Source organism: Protopterus annectens, chromosome 8.part0 (assembly GCF_019279795.1).
Source record: "Protopterus annectens isolate FY-2018-M chromosome 8.part0, PAN1.0, whole genome shotgun sequence".
NCBI classification, from domain to species: domain Eukaryota; kingdom Metazoa; phylum Chordata; order Ceratodontiformes; family Protopteridae; genus Protopterus; species Protopterus annectens.
This window is the reverse complement of record NC_056741.1, coordinates 746,540,250-746,562,078: the sequence shown is the minus strand read 5'-3', so window position 1 is coordinate 746,562,078 and position 21,829 is coordinate 746,540,250. Positions and strand designations below refer to the sequence as shown.

Here is a 21,829-nt window from a genome sequence, read left to right as displayed (position 1 = left end):
TGTTTTTCAATTGAATTGTACAGGTTATAGGTCACATTAAAGGTGGGAAAAGTTTTGAAATGATTTATTGTGGTCTGATTTTTTTATATCACAAAAACCTGGCATTTTAACGGGTGTGTACACTTTTTATATCCACTGTAAGAGTGTGTGTCTGTGTGTCTGTGTGTCTGTGTGTCTGTGTGTATACTCACATCCCCCTGTTCTCTCCCCACTGCACATCATCCTTTTTCCCTCACATTTCTGTTCCTGTCTTTTTTTCTTCTCTTAATTTGACTCGAGCCTTCCTGCCCATCACATCCCATGCCCAGTAATCATAGCCACTGTAGATACTTTATTCTCTCTCTTATTTTCTCCATAGAATCCTTATACTGTATAGTGTTATGGCAGTGTACAGGCACCCTTCTTACAGATTTTTACTGACTGAATTCTTGTATCACATCTACTTTTGATTGTATTCATTTATGCCACATGTTATACTGACTTGTAGTTGTCTGCATATTTGCTCTTACATTAATACTGCTGCGCTCATAAAGTTGGGTTCATTTTGGTTGCATTTCCACTATGCTGAAACTGACAATGGCCTAAGTAGATAAGTGCTCTGTATTAACAAATTTTAAATAAATTAAATGTCTTTGTAAGTGAAGTAGTCTACACATTCCTTTTTTGGGAGGTACTGCAGGCAAGACTATGCAGACCATACTACTAACAAGCAAGCTCATTGCTGAAACATGAAACCTGGTAAAATAGTGTCACTCATCACAGTCTCCAGCTCTTACCTCACGTACCCAATGTTGTTGGATACCAGGAAGTACTGGACAATGTCCATAGAATGTGCTTAATGGTTGTGGAAAGAATGGGGAACCAAGAACATGAAAAATGTCGAACTTCCGTCATACATTTTCATCTCATGTAACCCTTTTCTTCCTTCGTGGGCTTCCAGGCATCTCTTGCACTTACCCTGAATGAATGGAGTCCTTACCCAGTTAATATGCATACCTTGTTTCAATCAATGTGTTTCCACAAAACTGTTTAACTTCCTCCAAAATCCTCAAGAATAATATAATAGTCTCAAGCCTCTACTTTCACTAGAATTAAATCCACTAATGGTACCATTATATCACCAGACCCAACCACCAAACTTCTGGCCATTATTATAGATAACAACCTCAATTTTGACACCTATATCAATAATACAATAAAAACTGTCAGCAAAAAACTGGGCTCCCTATATAGGATTAGACCTTTCCTCTCCCCACTGCTAGAACAACTATAGCACACACTTATCTAATCTCTACTCTCCTCTATGCATCACCAATTTTTACTAACCTTTCAAAAAAGAACCTTAACAAACTGGAAACTTCCTATAACAATATTGCTAGGTTTGCGACAGGTAACCCCTACAGAACCCGCCATTGCATAAATATAAAACAGCTTGGATGGCTGGAACTACAAAACGTGATTAAACTCCACCAACTAACCATTGCCCATAAAACCCTTTATAAACCTTCCTCTACTCCTATTCTATCCACCCTCATCACACTATATATAAATCTGAAATCCCTACGTTCCTCTCACAAAAACCTTGTACATACCTCTAAACCCAATAACAAGGCTGGAGAATCTCTCTTTTCTAATGCTATTGGAAAAACTTGGAATCTTCTCCCCAGTGATCTTTCCTCTCTCCCCTCTCCCTCACTTTTTAAAAACAAACTGAAACTTTACCTAACAACACACTGGCTGTTCCCCTGTTCTAAACCAGACTAGGCATCTAGCCAATAAGTTTTACCTAAGTTTCTGCCACTATTGACTACATATGTGCTATTTTATTTTCTTAACCTATACTCTAACTGAAAAGCTCAGCACTTGCTCCTAAAGCATTTTTTATACAGGTAAAGCACTCTTAAACAAAAGAAAGTACTTCATTCACCTAAATTCCCTTGAGTACCCATTTCCCTATAGATCCTTTCTGACTCAGTTACACAGCAATCTTTTTCACTATTCTAGCATGTCGAAGGGTCAGTTGCTGGCGTCCTCTCCTGTTCAGCTGGTGAATCTGGGAATCTTGAGGCAATGTTACAATTGCCTCATGTACACAGACAACCCTCTCCTCCTCCCAACAAATACAAATATATGCGAGAGATGCAACTATATAGCCAAACTGGAGGCTGAGCTCTCTCAATTCAGTACTGGCAAGACCAGTCAGGAGGAGAAGGTAACCACGCACACCACAAACCCAGTCTCACATAGAACTATCACAACTGCAAACCAAACACATAAACACACAAAAACATACTCGAGGCGCTGATTAAAAATCTACCAAAACAACAGAGGCCTCCAAAGCAGACACCCAAGCAACCGCCACCTCAAGACATAGCACATGCAACACATAGTTCACAAAGTCAGTGTGCTAAACAGTCACAGCCCTTAAGGCCAAACAACATGCCAGACACACTTGTAATAGGTGACTCCATAGTCAGACACACTGACATCCCGCCACCAGACTGAACAAGGAAAAGGTCACAGTAAGCTGCCTGTCGGGAGCTAGAATCTGCCACATAACACAAGCACTCAGGTCACTCCACAGCAAGTACAAATATGACTCAGTCATTGTACATGCTGGTGTGAACGACCTGAGACGTACCTCCCTGGACTACATGAAAAGAGACATAGAGGAGCTCTCTGATTATGTAGCCCAGGCCGGTATGACCCTGACCCTGAGCAGCATCTTACCCTCACCAAGAATGATGCCACAGTACAAAGACAAAATGATCAGTTTTAACAATTGGCTTAATTATTGGTGTCATTCTAAGGGGATCCAATGTCTGTCTGCTTGGGATGACATGCTCGACAAGCCACGCTGTTTCGCAAGGGATGGCTTGCACCTGTCACCCCTGGGCTTCCGGATATTGGCCAAGGCTCTTGCCACCCCCATAGTGTCTTTTTTAGGCAAGGCTCAAATAACAAACCTACCTCCCTAGAAAACACAAGTGGAAAAAAAATAAGGGTAATGCTGCTCAATGCCAGAAGTCTAAACCTCAAGATGCACGCCCTCGAAGCCCTCCTCAGTATGGAGAAAATCGATGTCTGTGCAGTGACTGAAACATGGTTCAAGGCTCCTGAGAGCACCCCAGCACTATCAGGTTTTACCTCATATCATGCTTTCCGGCCCCAAAACTTGGACCAAACCACAAAAGGAGGGGGAGTATCCATATTCATCAAAGATACCCACACCTCCAGGTTAGTGGCAATGCATGAAGCATCGGAGACCATCCAGGTGCAACTAACCATAGGCAAAACTGCCTTAGAATTTGTAGCATGCTACAGACCACCCTCTCAAACTCAGGAACCCCACACAGCCTTCCTGAAGACACTGGAGAGTATGAATGTCTCTCCAAATACCATCATATTGGGAGACTTCAACTACCCAAATATAGACTGGGAACATTACTCAAGCCCAAACACCCTAGCCCAAAGGTTCCTAGAATTCATAAACTCAAATGCGATGGAACAACTAGTCACCATTCCCACAAGAGGAGACAATATACTAGACCTGATCATCACAAACATGGGGACAAAATGCTCCACACCGGAAGTATATCCCTCATTGGTAAGATCAGACCATAAATTAATCTCACTGGAAATCCACATCCCGCCCCCACCCCCTGCACTAAAGATCACAGTGAAGAACTTCTCAAAAGCCAACTTCACACTTCTTAAGACTGAAGTGGTATCCCTCAAGGTCCCTGGGCCAGTGGAAACCACAACCCACACTGCTGAATCCTTTACAAATGCCTTCTACGGGCACCTTCAAGAATGCATGGATCATGCAGTCCCAAATAAAACCAAGACCCATTCCCCCAAAGGCAGGCACCCGGTCTGGTGGACCCCAGCCATAAACAAACTTTACAACAGAAGGAGGAAGCTACTACATGACGGAGCAAAATCCCTAAAAGGGAAGGCATCCCTGATCAGTACTAGCAAAAAACTACGATCACTCATAAAATCATCCAAGGCCAGCTTTGAGAGAAAAATCGCAAAAGACACAAAAGACAATCACAAGGCCTTCTTTAGCTATGTTAGAAACCTGGGTGAAAACTCCCATATATGCTCAGAGTTAGTCCAAAATGACACAAAATACACTGAACCCACTGACATTGCCAACATTCTGGCAAACAGGTTCAGTGCAAATTTCTCCTCCCCCTCCCCCCCAAAAGGAGAAATAACTATCCCAGCAGAGTGTAGCCTCCCTAACATCTCAGATGCCCAGGTGAGAGCCGCCCTCTCTAAAGCTAAAAACACAGCATCAATGGGACCGGACGGTGTCCCGGGCTGTGTGCTACATGAACTCCAAGAGGAACTAAACCCACACATAAGGCTGCTGTTTAATCTTAGCCTTACTACAGGATATGTACCCAAAGAGTGGCGTATGGCAACAGTGGTCCCACTTGACAAAGGCGGTGCTTCTACGAACCCTGGAAATTACCGCCCCATAAGCTTGACGAGCCTGGTCTGCAAAGCTATGGAGAGGATCATTATGGAACTCATAAACAAAGACATTGGGAACCTACAGATATTGGATCCTACCCAATTTGGCTTTGTCAAGGGCAGATCCTGCCTTTTGAACTTGGTCGACTTTTTTGAAACGGTCACTAAGACCATTGATGAGGGTAAGGCAGTTCACACAGCCTACCTTGACCTTGCAAAAGCCTTTGACACAATACCCCACTCGGGCATCATAGACAAACTCACCAGCTTAAATGTAAACCCATATGTCACGAGATGGGTTGCAAACTGGCTCAAGGACAGAACCTACAGGGTCAGAGTTGCTGGAGCTATGTCAGACTCTAAGCCAGTCACAAGCGGTGTCCCACAGGGCTCAGTCCTGGGACCCCTCTTGTTCGGCATTTATTTTTCCAAGGTACAGGCAAACATAGGAGGATTGTGGCTGACAAAGTTCGCAGATGACTGCAAACTGGGCGCCATAATTGATACTCCAGCAGACACAAACATCCTTCAGAGAGGCCTCATAGAAACTGATAATTGGTGCCAGAGCAATGGCCTTAAGCTGAATGCCAAAAAATGTATAGTCATACCCTTTGGGAAAAACAAGGTACCCACAAATTACCACATAGGTGGTAATCCATTAAGTACGGAAGAGGTAATCAGGGACCTAGGGACCCAGGTTGACAGTAACCTCTCATTTGACACTCATATTGCCAAAGTGGTTAGGAAGGCCTTCTATATTGCCCACCTTATCATGAAGGGTTTCACATCTAGATCAAGAGAGGTCATTGTGCACCTGTACTCTTCTCTTATCAGGCCAATGATTGAGTACAATGCCCCATTTGGGATGTATCTTACCCGACACCTGCAGCAGTTAGAAAGACCCCAAAAGTTCCTCACCAAGAGGATAAAAGGTCTTAAACATATGTCATATGCTGCCCGACTGAAAAAACTCAATCTCTATTCAGTCGCATACCGCCTACTCAGAGGTGACCTGTGCCTGACGTACAAGGCCATGTCCAATCCGGAATTAATGGACATGCTCCATCTCAGAAAATCCAAATCTATCAGAGCCACGAGAGCAAGAGACTTAAACCTCAACACAGAAATAAATAGGACGTGCTGGAGGGACAGATTCATAACCCAGAGGCTCCCTACACTCTGGAACAGAATCCCAATCCATGTTAGGCAGAGCCCCTCACTAACTCTATTCAAGAGAAATCTTGATGAGTGGATGGGAGATCGTAGGTTTACCACGGGGGTCATCTCTGTGTCACTACTAGACAGAGGCACAGTAAACTAAACCCTAAATGGGTGTAGTATTCTCATCCTAAGGGGTGGTGAAAGCCACACACACTCTGGCTAGGCTTATAAATGCCCTAGCCTAGTACGAACCTATGAACCTATAAATAACCACCTTTTACACTACTCTAGAACAATTACATTTTCTTTACTACTAAACAAAGTCTCTCTCTCTAGCCATACTATCCTCTGTCTCTCTAAATTCTCTTTACAGAAGATTTTTCTTTCTTCTATACTCTAGTTGCATATTTTACATAATTACTCTTTCATCACTTGTCCTTCTTTATTGTAGAATTACCTCCTTTTCATACTATTTTACTATAAATTTTCTAGCTCTAAAGCGCTTTGCTTTGTCCTTTCTGATTTCCATATTATAACCTGCTAGAAGCATAGTACATAATGTATGCATCTACATAGTTACCTTATTACTTTTTATCCTTCCAAGGTTTTATTTTGTAATTTGCAATGTATATCTCAATATGTTTTATTCTTCTTTTAGTCCTATGTTAAAATGATTTTTAAGTTTTTTTTCACTTAGTTTTTTTTCTTGGAGCTTTTCTCCCCGGGCCTCTACTGAAAATGGACATATATCCAGTTAGACTAGCCCAGTCAACAAATGTAAAATAAATAAATAAATAGAAATGGCATAGGTGTAGTAATGGCCTTCTGGGTTGTGATTAACCACGTGGTTGTAGCACTTAAATGTCACTATGAGCACAACATTATTTGTACAGACACAGGGCTTACCAAATTTCTGGGGGAAGAAGAACTGAATTTGTTAATTGAGAGTTCTGACAGTATTCCAGGAGTGTGGAGTCGGATCTTAGTGGGATGTGGGATTTTTTAACATCTTCTGTGACTGATTACCATTTTTATTATATGTATACAGTTGTTTGACTTCAGTTGTTTGCATTTCTTCAGAGTTGCTGTATATTTCTGTTACAGTTGATCCGAGATTTGTTAAAGTCTTCTGTATTAAACAAGGCCTCACAAATTTTATAGAAATTTGCATTTTTATTTGAAGCATGGTTGATACCGCAGTTTGAATTAATACTTTTTAAGTAGGCAGGAGTGTCAATTAATGCATCATTGACTTGGCATCAGGTTAATTTCTACATCTACAGATAACATTTTGAAACAAGCTTTATCAGTTTCTTGAGCAAGTAGCTGTACCTGCATGCCTCTCTTTAAAAGATGCAAACCTTCAGTATGGAAGGCTTTCGTCTGACGCTGTGTGTTTGGATTTTGTTGTTTACCCCGTAATAACCTGAAGACATGTTATGCTGTGACCTTTTTGACAGTGATGCCACTGCATCACAAGGAAGCAGTAATACAGATTATCTAGTTTGTTCCATGCCTTTGTGTCCTAATTTTCTTCTGATGTTCTGAAGTGAGTTAATTCTGGCTTTGATATGTTGTGTTCCTGGTAAAAGAAAGCATCAGAATTAAAACTATGAATTATTCTCTGTCTTCCAGTTCATGTGACACGTCAAATACAGATTGAGTCAAGAGGAAGAAAAAAAAATCCACCAACCTGCAAGAATGAAATATATGAGCATTTTAGAAGTTTTGCTTGTCTTCAAATTAGTGCTTTATGTGAATGGTGAGTTTTTAAAGTTTTATTGATTTTTTTTTTTTTTTTTTTTTGTTTATCTTTCAGCTGAAATAAAGTATTTTATTTTGATATGTCAGTGGAGTAAGGTGATTTTGCTTCATACAGGTACCTCTGTTAGACAAGAATGCAGTGCCATTTATTTTGTCTGTCAAAGATGTAATATGTTACTAAAATTGATGGAACACAGATAGTTTAATTCACAAGAAGGGCTAAAATATTATAGCCCAGACAGAGTTCATTTAGTGACTTAGGCATCTGCTGGAACTGGTGTCGGAATTGGGATGCATATCGTTGGTAAGGGCAGATTAGGACTATCCAGTGCCACAGTGCCTTGGAAGGAAGGGCAGCAGTGGATGGCCCAGGGGCAGACATTCAGCCACCGATCTGTGAACAAGGTAGTCATCATTAGTGGTGCACTGGATCATACAGTTACATACAGACGGCATAATGGCTGCAACAGAGATGTGTGTACTTAAGGCCATACCAAATATGCCTTCAGTGCTAGGATGCCTGCAAGGGTACAACCCACCAGTAAGGATGCCTTTGTTATGACTTCAGTTACCCAGCTCTTGCCCACACTGGGATGTACCCAGTTCATGGAGAATTAATGAGCCTGGCGGACAGGGGGAGGTGCAGTGGTCAGCATGCACAGCGGCAACATGTATGTAGAAAAATATGATAAAACTAGAATGCAGCTTATCTTTCACTGTCTGTTCCATGAATGTGGTACAACGCTTTTTACATACAACATTACTGGAACTGTAATATATTATCTGATGTTGTAAATCTTTATTCATTCCTTACTGTTAGGACTTTGGTTCCATTCTCGGAACTGTTATGGCCGTTACCAAGCTCGTGCCAGCCCAAAACTCTCAACTAAGACCTACCCACAATGCCCCTCTCATAGTATCTCCAGATCTCGTTTGCCGCATTCCTCATCGGACGTGCCAAGCCTTCTCTCGAGCCAAGTGTATCCTTTTTTTTTGGTTTTTCTAGTTCTTAGTGTTTATTAGTCAGGTTTTCTAGTCTAAGGTTATTTCTCGTCTCTATTTTCTTATTTTCTGACTAAACCCTACCCACTATCTTGGTAGTTCTTCGTACCATTGTTGGTACTACTCCCTCTTCCCTGCCTTAGTAGGCCCTTCTCTTACCTTTAGGTATTTCGTAGTACCATTATTGGTACTCTTTCCTAGTCTTCTGTACCTAAAAAAAAACAAACTTTTTTTTCACTATCCCTTTATCTTCTTGTTTGATAGTTTTAGTTTATTGTGTGGTAGTATTAGTAGTATTAGTGTGTTGTTATGTCGGATAAGGCCTAGCTTGGGTTCAAGCAGTGTGATAAGTGCGTGCGTAAAATGCCCATCTCTGATGCTAACGCTCTGTGTGTTTATTGTTTGGGCATTGACCACATTAATGTTTCTTGTGACATTTGTTCTAGCTTCAGCAACCGTTCATTGGCTGAATGCAAGAACAAACCTATTCTAAAGGGTATGTTGAAATCATCCTTTGCGAAGGCTACTTTCTGGGATGGAGGTTTCACCACCTCCTAAGCATAAGGATGTTAAAAAGCATAAGGAGAAACGGAGTCTTTTGGTTCCAACATCCCCGTCCTCCTCGGAACCGAGTCGACACCGCGCTTCTCCCACGCCTTTGGTGCTGACAGCTTCGGCACCAGGGTCCCTGTCTTCTCCCATGGTGCCGCCCTTAATTCTGACTCTGACTCCAACCAGTGTATCAGCTACAGCAATTTCCACCTTGGTGTCTACCTTGTTTGTGGCATGGGTTCTGACCACTGTACCTGCATTGGCACCATCCCTGGCCACAGCGTCAATGTCTTACACGGCTCCACTGATAACTGACACCATCGGTTCTGAAGGTCGAGCACCTTCCCAGAACCAGGTGATGTAATGTGATCCTATCTCGCCTACATTCTGTACTGATGGGTTCGGAGCCGATCCTCGGCTCTGACTCGGCACGCTATACTATAGAACGAAGTCTCTTATTGGCTGAGCTATCCCACATCCCAGGATGCACCACCACTGCTTCCCCAGATCTCGTTTGCCGCTTTTACAGCAAAGACGTGGTCTCGGACTTGGCTGAGCTAAGTGCTTATTACTTTAAAATTTCTGTCAGAAATTTTCTCTTATCTACCCAAAAGCTGTTTTAACAGCTATTCTTTGTTGTGTGACTGAGATTTGACCTTTTTTTGTGGTAAATTGTCTTAGTTTGAGGGAAAGGATCCCGTTTAAGTTAGAGGGGCCTTGCCCTTGCGCGTTGTTAAAGCTCTTAGTGCGAGTCTCTCTGTGATAAAGTTGTCTAGTTTTGGATCCCGTTTAAATTAGAGGGGCCCTGTCCTCAGTTTACGTACTTCTGTTATTATTTTAAAATAATTTTTTCTGTGGTAGTGATTTGTGTGTCAACATGTCGAAAGAGCACAGACCTTCAGGATTCAAAAAATGCTCTAAATGCAGTTACAAAATGTCCATCACGGACGATCACTCTTTGTGCGTTTATTGTTTAGGCCCTAAGCATCTTCAAGAGTCATGCAGCGTTTGTCACACTTTTTCCTCCCGTGTCCTCCAAGAGAGGAAAAATAAATTGATTTTAAAAGGGCTTATCACCCCTTCTTTGAGGAGGCTTTATCTCCTTCCTCTTCACCTTCAAAGAAAAAGAAATCGTCGGCTCCGACCAGCCCGTCGGAACCGGCTACAAAGAAATTTCGGCAGGCTTCTCCGTCGGCTCCACGGACTTCGGAGCCGAGGGCGGAATGGTCTGCCTCGATGCCTCCAGCCTCGACTCCTCTGGCTTCGGAGTCGAAGGCTAGAGCTTCGAGAGGCGGGTCACCTTCATCGGCTCCACTGTCTTCGGAGCCGATGAGAGTTGCCCGCTCAGACTCTACCCCTTCGGCACCGAAGTCCACTTCGGCTCCGAGGGAAATTGCAATGGTTGTGGAGTCTCCCTTGGCACCGATATTTATCGAGACTATTCGGAGCCGGTCCCCCAGTCCTTCGGAACCGGCGGAGAAGTCGACTCGAGCTCGTTTGATCTCTTCTCGGTCTTCGAGAATGTCTGATTCGGACATAGACAGGGTACTTCAAAGGCCGTTTCAGTCTCCTGTCTTTCAAAAGTTGGTTTCGGCTCCAGCCCAGTCGGCTCCGGAGCAGGTTGCCCACCCTGTTGTCTTGGTTCCTCCTCCAACAGCCCCGGCGCCATTGGAGTCAGTGCTGGTGGAGCCGGTGGAGGTTTTTGGGTCGATTCCGACCCTTACTCCAACCCCGCCCTTCGGGTCGAAGTTCGGTACACAGACCTCCTCTGTTGGCCCCGGGGGTGACGCTTCGGGACCGATGTTTTCGGTTCTGAGCCTCCCTCTCGGTGCGTCGGCTGCAGGAGTGCCGTCTACTGTTGTGGCCTCGGGGGTTGGACCTTCCCAGGACTCTGGGGGTCCCGCATTCAGGGCCATGAGGAGTGCTTTGGCAAAATCTTCTTTGGCCACCTCCACCGTCACCTTCCCTTGGCACGGAGACTGGTTCCTTTGTAGTCCCTCTGTCTCAAGACAGCAGAGCCCTGGGGCCTGAGGCCACCCCCATCGGGGGTTCCCTCCTTCCTGAAGGTCCCTCCGAAGTGTCTTCGGAGGAACCTCCGAGGAAGAGACAGTGCAAGAGGAAGCACGTCGACTCCCCTGACGAGTCTCTCACCTCGGACACTGACCTCGATGATGCGGAGGGGTCCCCCAAGTCGTCCTCGGATGATGTCTCCTTTGCGGACATTTTGGAGATCCTGAAGCAACGAGGCGACTGGCAGTCCAAACCCCCTTCCGCTGAGGAGTCGGTATTCCTCAAGGCCTTCGGGGCTCAGCCCTCCGCCTCCTGGGTGTCTCCGCCCTTCGATGAGCTCCTGGATTTGATCTCTCGAAGGGCGTGGGAACACCCGGATTCTGTGGAACCGGTGCCAGCTCGCCCCAATAAATTTCTCTCAGCACCCCCTGAAAAGGATTTTCTCTCCAAAGGTGTGGCTGTAGATGCCCTGGTGGTGGCATCTGCTACCCAACAATATGTGGCAGAGGCTTCAACGTCCGTTCATCCTCCTAATAAAGAGTCTAGGAGCATGGATCGGTACGGGAAGTGCACCCTTACTTCAGCAGCCTTTACTTTAAGGTCTCTGAATTATTTGACGCACTTCACCAGACTTCAGAGGGATCTGGTCAAGGAACTTTCAGATACCCTCTCTGGTAACTTACCTGAGCAGTTGGCCCAGACGGTTAACTCTCAGCTGGCTACCCTATCATTGTTGTCGAACTCGTCCATGAGGCTCATTTCATATGCAGCCGAGGGGGCGAGCAGAGCGGCGGGAACAGGCATTGCTCTACGGAGACAAGCCTGGCTCCGCCTGTGTCATTTTGCGGAGGCCTTTAAGTCTTCCTTTGCCGACGCTCCCTTTGATGGGCCCTCTCTGTTTGGACCCAAGGTAAAGGACACCTTGACTCGCTGTGAACAAGAGGGTAAGACTTTAACTGCCGTAGGGGCACACGGTTTTCCACTCCCTTCAGGCCTTATCCCAAGGCTAGAAGAGGGGGGAAAATGTGGTTCTGTAAATCTCAAAAGCCTTACTCTTCGCAGCAGAGCGATCCCCCTTCTAGAGGCAGAGGAGGGGGAAATTTTTCACGAAGACGCCGTCCCAGAGGCGGCGGAGGCCCCCGCAACACTGGAGACCGCGAGTCCTTTCGTGGCTCCTCAACCTTCCTGCATCCCTGAAGGAGTGCCCAACTGTGCAGCTGTGGAGCCAGTCAGGGGTCGTTTTTCAAAGCACCTAAAGGCCTGGGAGAGTATCACTCGGGACCGATGGGTGCTCCGAATCATCGCCGGAGGTTACACCATCCCCTTTTCTCAACCCCCACCTCCATCCCAGAAAATCCCGGACCCGCCACCCAGTCAACGGGATCTTGCAGCCAACGAAATATCAAAGCTGCTTCAAAAAGGAGCCATCCAACCTGTCCTCGCAGGCCAGACCGGATTAGGGACTTACTCAAGATTCTTTTTGGTGCCAAAAAAGACCGGGGACTTGAGGCCCATTTTGCATCTCAGCAAACTAAATCGTTCAGTGAAAAAGTCCAAGTTCCGGATGGTCACCTTACAATTCATTCTCCCGCTGCTGGAGAAAGGTGTTTGGATGTGCTCCATAGATCTCAAGGACGCCTATTATCACATCCTGATAGATCAGGAGTCCAGGAGACACTTGCGCTTCAGCCTGGGAGACAGTCATTTCCAGTTCCGTGCACTGCCCTTTGGTCTCACCACAGGCCCCAGGGTGTTCACCAAATGTTTGGCGGTGGTGACTGCTCACCTGAGAAGTCTAGGATTCCAGGTGTTTCCATACCTAGACGACTGGCTCCTAACTGCCACCTCCAGGCGTCTGCTCTTGCAGAACCTAGCAGCCACTATATCTCTAGGCAACTCCCTAGGAATCACCTTCAATTGGACAAAGTCCGTGTTGCTGCCATCTCAGTGCATTCGGTTTATCGGAGCAGAGATAGACTCAAAGCAAATGCGAGTCTATCTTCCTGCAGAGAGGATAGAAACACTACAGTCTCAAGTTCGAGCTTTGCTCCTCAGACGTCGAGCCCCAGCGAGGATGGTCCTACAACTGTTAGGGTCCATGTCGGCCACAGTTCTCCTAGTCCCCTTAGCAAGGTTACATATGAGGATTCTCCAGTGGCTCCTGTCAGTCCAATGGTCTTATCAGGATCTCCCACTCAGTCACCACATTCTGATCACAGAGACATGCAAACAGGACTTTCGTTGGTGGCTTCGTTCCTCCAACCTGGATCAGGGGCGACCCTTCGTTCCACCACCCCCAGTGGCCACACTGACTACGGACGCCTCCCAGACGGGGTGGGGGGGACATTACCTGGGCAGGTCAGTCCAAGGCCAGTGGCACTGCGACGAGAGTCTCTTCCACATCAACATACTGGAAATGAGGGCGGTGCTTCTATCGCTGCAAGCACTACACAGTTACCTCCCCCAGGACACGATTGCCATCCAGTCCGACAACGTCGGTAGTCTGGTACCTGAACAAGCAAGGATGGTAGTCTGGTACCTGAACAAGCAAGGAGGGACCAGATCCTACCCTCTTTGCAGAGAGGCCATGAAGGTATGGGATTGGGCGATTGCAACCATACGTTTTCTGATAGCAACACACATTCCAGGGAAATCAAATGTGATAGCCGACAAGCTGAGCAGAACTATTCTCTCCCCTCACGAGTGGTCTCTGAATGACAGAGTAGCAACTCAGATTTTCAGGAGATGGGGAACTCCTTGCTGTGACCTTTTCGCAACCCCCCTCAACACGAAATGCCAACAGTTCTTCTCTCTCATCCCAGTTCCGGGGGAGATTCCCAAGGATGCCCTAGTCCAAGCTTGGCCCACCGGTCTGCTAAACGCCTTTCCTCCGGTTCCCCTTCTTCCCAAGGTGATCCAGAAGGCGATTCGCTTGGAGAGCAAAATGATCCTAGTTGCCCCATACTGGCCTCGTCAAGTCTGGTTTCCCTTTCTTCGCAAATATGCGCTGGACGGTCCATGGTTCCTGGACCAAGTTCCGGATCTCTTGACCCATCAGTCGGGACAGCTACATCAGTCCCTCCACTCGTTGAAGTTAACAGCTTGGCTCCTCCTCTTCCGACCATAGTCAGGAACCATGCTTTGGACCCGGAAGTCATACATATCTTATCCTCGGCCCACAAGACTTCTACTAAGAAAATGTATAACAGCAAATGGAAGAGATTTGCTATTTGGGCTAACTCGAGCTTAGACCCCATGACAGCCCCGTGTCAGAGGTTCTGAAGTTTTTAGCTTCTCTGTTCAACCAAGGTTGTTCGGTCTCTACCATCAAAGTTCAATTGGCGGCTATTTCCAATTTTCATGAGAGCATAGAGCCACCTTTGATGAGCAACAAGTTGTGTAAAGCCTTCATGAAAGGTGCTGGGCTGCTACGGCCCCCGATATCTCATCCCGCTCCACCGTGGGACCTTAATGTGGTGTTAGGTGCTTTAACCTCTTCCCCTTTTGAACCGGCAGCAACTTGTGACTTAAAATTTCTTTCTTGGAAGACTGCTTTATTAGTTGCAATTACATCAGCCAGGCGAGTTTCAGAACTTCAAGCCCTATGTATCAAACCACCATGTCTGGTTTTTCACAAGGATAGAGTATCCCTCAGACCGAACCCATCCTTTGTTCCTAAGGTTTGTTCTACTTTTTGTCTGCAGCAATCACTGGAACTTCCAGTTTTCTTCCCGAAGTATTCAAACAGAGCGGAGTATATCTTTCACACCTTAGATGTCCACAGACAATTACGCTTCTATTTGGATAGGACACACCAAACACGAAAAGCAGATCAATTGTTTGTGTCCTTTTCAGATAATAAATTGGGCAAAGCCGTCACGAAAGTCACTATTTCCAAGTGGATCAGAGACTGTATCAGTCATACTTACTTCATTTCTAACAAAGAGCTTATAGCTACAGTGAAAGCTCATTCTACCAGGGCTATGGCTACTTCGGCAGCCTTTCATTCCAAGCTTGCTATTAGTGACATTTGTGCGGCGGCTATGTGGTCTTCTCCACACACCTTTATTTCTCATTACAAATTGGACGTGGCATCTCGGGGGCGAGCTTCCTTCGGTTCCACAGTTCTCAGGAGCATTTTCCAGTGAGCCACCCAGGAATCAGGTGCTAGGGACGCTGTCTCATCAGTACAGAATGTAGGCGAGATAGGATCACATTACATCTTTTAGTTATGTACTTACCATAACTTCAGATGCATGGGATCCATCTCGCCTACATTCCTAATAACCCACCCTCCTTCCCCCTGCCTTGGAGATCAGAAGAGACTGGACGGTCCGAGTTCAATTGTTTCCTCTCTTGAAACACCTGGCAATATTATATCAACAGTCTATGTGTGTGTGCATGTGTGCGGACAAACAAGATCTGGGGAAGCAGTGGTGGTGCATCCTGGGATGTGGGATAGCTCAGCCAATAAGAGACTTCGTTCTATAGTATAGCGTGCCGAGTCGGAGCCGCGGATCGGCTCCGAACCCATCAGTACAGAATGTAGGCGAGATGGATCCCATACATCTGAAGTTATGGTAAGTACATAACTAAAAGTTCTCCCTCTTATGACCCCCTTTTTGGGACAACAATTTAGTCCATTTCTTGAGAGACCAGAATCTCCATCGGCAGCTTCCTTCAGATCCACCAGGAGTCTTTCGGAACAAGATGTAGTGAGGGTTGTGGACCAGCTTTTGGCAGCTAGAGAATTACCCACCCTGACTAGGTCTTCCCTCCCTCTTGGAATGGAAGCTCTTATGGTGTATTCACCTGTATATCCTCCTCCGGCCTCCTCCCAGGTCTGGGAGACTTTGGTACCGATGGCCATCCTGGTGCATTCTGTCTTGGCTGCGACAGTGGAGGCTTCCCTGTCGGCACCAATTACTCTTGGTGCAAAGGCTCCTTTGGAACTGGCACACTCTCGGAGCAGTGATTGGGCTTTCGGCACCATGGCACCTAGTTCGGCACCTATTTTTTCTGTGGCGCCGTCTACAGCCACAGCTCTCCCAGCAACTACCGGTCCTCTCAGAGCTCCTCACCTGAAGGCGGGCTCATCAGGCTGGGGTGTGATCCCAGTTCCGAGGTCATCCTTCTCGGTTCTGGGCTCCCATCCCTCCGTGGACAGGCCTGCTTTCCAGGTGATGCAGAGGGTCCTTGGTTCAGCAGGCTCTCAGTTGGCACCATTGGCATTGACACTAGAACCCCCCTCTAGCATGCAACTGTCCCAAACCTCCCTCTAGCATGCAGCTGTCCCAACCCCCTACTCTGGGACCTCAAGCATGGAGCCACAAGACCTTCCCTTGAAGGGAACCCTTTCTCTGGAGTCCTCCTAAGAAGATCCCACTGGGGAGCCACCCTGGAAGACAGTTCATCCCCAGAACAGGGAATCTCAGGCTATGGACAGACTGGGGGAAGAGGGCCTATGCTTCACCAACCTTTGCCATTTGGTCGCAGAATTACCTGGCACACTTTACTCGCCTCCAAAGAGACCTAATCTCAGAAATCTCTGCCTCTTTGGCAGGGATACTGCCTGAGGAGGTGCATGATACTGTTGCCTCTCAGCTAGCTACCCTGGAATCCATCTCAAACTCCTCGATGCGCTTGATCTCTCACACTACCGTTGGGGGCAGCTCGAGCAGCCGTGTCGGGCATCATCATGAGATGGCATGCTTGGATGCGTTTGTGTGACTTTGTGGACTCCTTTAAATCTTCCTTCGTCAACGCGACTGTTGATGAATCTTCCCTTTTTGTTCCCAAGGTAAGAGAGACACTCACATAGTGAGAAGGATGGAAAGACCTTGTCTGCTGTGGGCATATGCCCCCCCCCCCAGCGATCCTACTCCAGGAATACGAGGAGAGGAAAATTGTGGTTCAAGAAGTCCCAAGGATCTTTTCATGACACTTGTGATGAGCAATCCCCCTGGGGCAGTGGGAGCAACTCATCCAGAAGATACCCCTTTTGGGGCACAGGGGGTTTCGACCTTACTCCCAGACCCGTAAAATGAATCCCCGATGTTCCACTCGGTCAGAGGGAGGCTGCAGCCTTAGAAATTGAAATGCTGCTAAGAAAAAGAGTAATCCAGCCAGTCCCACCAGACCAGAGAGGATCTGGATTTTACTCAAGGTTCTTTTTAGAGCCAAAAAAAGACAGGGGACTGGAGACCAATCCTGGATCTCAGTTTACTAAACAAATTCATAAAACCTCAAAAATTCCGGATGGTCACAGGACAGTCCATTCTCCCCTTTCTGGGGAAGGACAACTGGATGTGCTCTAAAGACCTCCAGGATGTGAATTACCACATAAAGATGGACAAATGCTCCTGGAGAGTTCTCTGCTTCCAGCTGGGAGCCAATCACTATCAGTTCTGCCCTTTGGTCTCTCGACAGCCCCCAGATTGTTTACCAAATGTATGGCAGTCGTAGTGGCTCATCTCCAACTACAAGGTTTCCAGGTGTTTCCATATCTAGACGATTGGCTCCTTACTGCCACGACCAGGAGTCTTCTCATTCTCAGTCTCTCTTACACTCAAGGCCTTGCTCTTCGTCTAGGTGTCACAATCAACATGGACAAATCACACATCTCCAACAAGAGCACTGGAATTCATTGGAGCGATCATTAACACAATGTCCTGTCAAGCTTCCCTTCCTCCTCACTGGCTTTCAAAGATAAGAAGCCAGATTCAAGTCCTCCTTCCACAGACATTTGCACCAGCACACCTTGTTCTACAACTATTGGGCTCTATGGCAGCAGCCATTACCTTAGTACCACTGACAAGGTTGCACATGAGACTATTACAGTGGCTCCTTTCATCACAATGGTCGATCTTAACCCACCCACTCGACCACATGATATGACTTACAAACCTTTGCAAGAAAGAAATGCTATGGTGGATGAAGCCAGAAACAAATCGTTGGCGTCAACCGTTCTGACTTCCCCAGCCTAGGGCCACTGTGACCACAGACACTTCCCTGTTAGGGTGGAGGGGGCATTTCCAGGGAAAGACGGTCCAAGGCACCTGGTCCCCCATGTAGGCCAATTTGCACATAAATGTCCTGGAATTGAGGGCAGTTCTCTTAGCATTGCAAGCATTCCACACATCCCTGGCTCTTTATTTTCCCTATATCAGAGCCGTCTTGCTCCCTACACCTATCGATCTGCTTTAGTGGTTCCTCTCCTTACAAACTCAGGATCTGCCCACTAGGTGGCAGTGTCTACCCATCTATAACCCCTCTTCCCTCACTCCTTCCCACGCACTACAATATAACATATTAATAGTCTTAGGTTCATAGGTTCATACTAGGCTGTCTGCCCTAGGGCATTTATAAGCCTAGCCAGAGTGTGTTTGGCTTTCGCCACCCATTTTAAATTAATTTTGCTATGCCCTTTTTCGAGGTTAGTATACTGTGCCTCTGTCTAACAGTGACACAGAAGTGATACCCTGGGTAAACCTACGATCTCCCATCCACTCATCAAGATTTCTCTTGAAGAGAGTCAACGAGGGACTCTGCCTAACCTGGACTGGGATTTTATTCCAGAGTGAAGCGAGCCTCTGGGTTATGAATCTGTCCCTCCAGCATGTCCTATTTATTTCATTGCTGAGGTTCAAGTCTCTCGAGCACATAGCTCGATGGGATTTGGATTTTCTGAGGTGCAGCATGTCCATTAATTCCGAGTTGGACATGGCTTTATACGTCAGGCACAGATCGCCTCTGAGCAGGCGGTATGCCACTGAGTAGAGCTGGAGTTTCTTTTAACCGGGCAGCATATGGCATTTGTTTGAGCCCTTTGATCCTCTTGGTGGGGTACTTTTGGGGTCTTTCCAGTTGCTGCAGGTGTCTGGTAAGGTACATCCCAAAAGGGGCATTGTACTCGATTATGGGCCTGATGAGGGATGAGTAAAGAGGCACAATGACCAACCCTGATCTAGATGTCTCTTTGGCCACGTGGTTGTCAAATGAGAGATTGCTATCAACTTGGGTCCCCAGGTCCCTAATTACTTCTTCTGTACTTAATGGATTACCACCTATGTGGTAATTTGTGGGCACTTTGTTTTTGCCAAAGGGGATGACTATACACTTTTTGGCATTTAGCTTGAGGCCATGGCTCTGGCACCAGTTGTCTGTTTCTATGAAGCCCTTTTGGAGGATGCTTGTGTCGGCTGGAGAGTCGATTATGGCACCCAGTTTGCAGTCATCTACGAACTTGGTCAGCCACAGTCCTTCCGTGTTGGCCTGTACCTCTGAGAAATATATACCAAACAAGAGAGGTCCCAGGACTGAGCCTTATGGGATGCCACTTGTAACTGGTTTGGAGTCTGACATGGCTCCAGCAATTCTAACCATGTGGGTTATGTCCTTGAGCCAGTTTGCAACCCATCTAGTGACATAGGGGTTTATATTAAAGCTGGTGAGCTTATCTATAATGCCCGAGTGGGGTATTGTATCGAAGGCTTTTGCGAGGTCCAGGTAGGCTGTGTGGACCACCTTTCCCTCGTCAATGGCCTTGGTGACTGTTTCAAAGAAATCGACCAGGTTTAAGAGGCAGGATCTGCCCTTAACAAAGCCAAACTGGGTAGGATCCAGTGTCTGTAGGTCCCCAATATCTTTATTTATGAGGTCCATGATGATCCTTTCCATAGCTTTGCAGACCAAGCTAGTCAGGCTTATGGGGCGATAGTTTCCAGGATCTGTTGAGGCACCATTTGTGGAGAGGGACCACTGTTGCTGTACGCCACTCTTTGGGTACATATCTTGTAGTAAGGCTGAGATTGAACAGTAGTTTTATGTTTGGGTTTAGCTCTTCTTGGAGTTCATGTAGGACGCAGCCCAGGACACCGTCTGGTCCCATTGATGATGTGTTTTTTGCTTTGGAGAGGGCGGTTCTTACCTGAGCATCTGAAATGTCAGGGGGGCAGCACTCTGCTGGGATAGATATTTGCCCTTTTGGTGGGGAGAGGGGGGGGGAGTTTGCGCTGAACCGGTCAGCTAGGATCTTGGCAATGTCTGTGGGTTCAGTGTATTTTTTTTTGTCATTTTGGACTAATTCTGAGCATATCTGGGAATTCCCACCCAGGTTCCTAACATAACTAAAGAAAGCCTTGTGATTATCCTTAGTGTCCTGTGCAATTTTTCTCTCGAAGTCTTCTCTCTCTTTAACTGCTAAGTAACAGTTCTACCCATCTCCATCTCTGGAATCTGTTTTCTCCATTCCCTTTGTACTGTACCACAAACATCCCTTTAACCACCATGCTTACCTTCCTCTGTAGTTACCTTCACCAAACTGATTGTTTTTCACACTGTCCTGCTGCCTACCTTCCTTGGGTGTAGCCCACTCCATTCGCCCTGCAGGCTCACTCCGCTTCCCTACCCCCATATCCCACCCACCCCTTATTGCATATACACTTATACTCACCTAACCATTCCTACTTCCTCTCTACCTATTACATTCCACCCCTTTCACCACCATCCTCTTCATACCCCCTCCCCCATACACACCACTAACCACTCCTACTTCCTCTCTACCTATGACACTCCACCCCTTTCACCACCATCTTCTTCCTATCCCCTCCCCCTACACGCCATCACCTCACACTTCTCTTCATATTTAATAAGGCAATACCTATGTCTAACCCTTTCTCTACAGTATATATTCTACTTTATCAAATCCTCAACATGCTTACAAAACTTACATCATTCTCAGTCTTCATAGTGTTTACCCTATCTGCTTACTGTTGTTGAAATAACAAGTGTTTATGGATGTATAGTTATCTGTCTTCATAGTGTTACCCTATTTTGCTTACTGCTGCTGAAATAATAACTGTACATGAGTGTATAGTTATCTAATTGATTTTGAATGCACAGTTCTCTATATGTAATTTGTCTTTAACTGTTTTTTTCTTTTTCTCTGAGCTTTTCTCCTCGGGCCTCTACTGAAAATGGACATATATCCAGTTAGACTAGCCCGGTCAACAAATGTAAAATAAATAAATAAATAAAATAAATTCAACTACTGCTATCCACTACCTTATCCAGCCCAGCTCCATAAACCACACACCATTCCTTCACATAACCAACTCACTCCCTACAACTCACTTACACTCATTTGTCTCAATCTCCCCTGGACTGTATCCCATTAACATCCATCTATTTTTTCACTACAAACTAAGCACTCCTTATAAACTCTGTAGCCCCTCTCTAACCTCCAATATCCACACAAATCTAACAATATACACCATACAAACAAGGCAATCCAAACACCTCATCAGCATAATCCAACACCTAACAACTATACTTCTATCTGGAGATATACACCCTAACCCTAGCCCAGTCACCACTTCCTCTACATCTAAATCCATCCTACTAGCTTCTCTAAATGCCCAAAGCATAGCTAACAAAATTCCCAACCTCCATGCCTGGCTTCTTCACAACAAACCTGACATCTTAGCTATCTCTGAAACTTGGTTAAAACCTCATATAAAAGATGCTGAAATAGTACCATCTAACTACTCCATCATCAGAAAAGACAGGGCCCTCAAAAAGTGTGGTGGAGCAGCTCTATTCTATTCATCCTCCCTGTCCATTACTCCCTATAACAAACCCATTCCTCACTTCACCAATGCAGAATTAATATTAGCTCTATTTCAATTACATAAACGCAAACACATATGCATAGCCTCCCTTTACATCCCCCCTGGAGACAATATTTCAGTACTTGAGGATATCCTTTCCTGGCTTTCTACCAATATCAGTAATGAAACTATTTTCATTGGAGACACAAATATTAATTGGTCCTCCATTCATTCACCTACACACC

The 21,829-nt window shown here is 46.0% G+C and overlaps 1 protein-coding gene across 1 annotated transcript in view; it reads left to right on the top strand.

Annotated features, from left to right (window-relative positions):
• The window catches only part of GBA (glucosylceramidase beta), a 502,181-nt gene that overhangs the window by 106,075 nt on the left and 374,277 nt on the right, over nt 1-21,829 (top strand). Inside the window, exon 2 of the mRNA XM_044079308.1 lies at nt 7,282-7,408. Within this exon, the coding sequence (XP_043935243.1) occupies nt 7,348-7,408 (61 nt within the window). The 5' untranslated portion in view covers nt 7,282-7,347. The remainder of the gene's footprint in view (nt 1-7,281; nt 7,409-21,829) is intronic.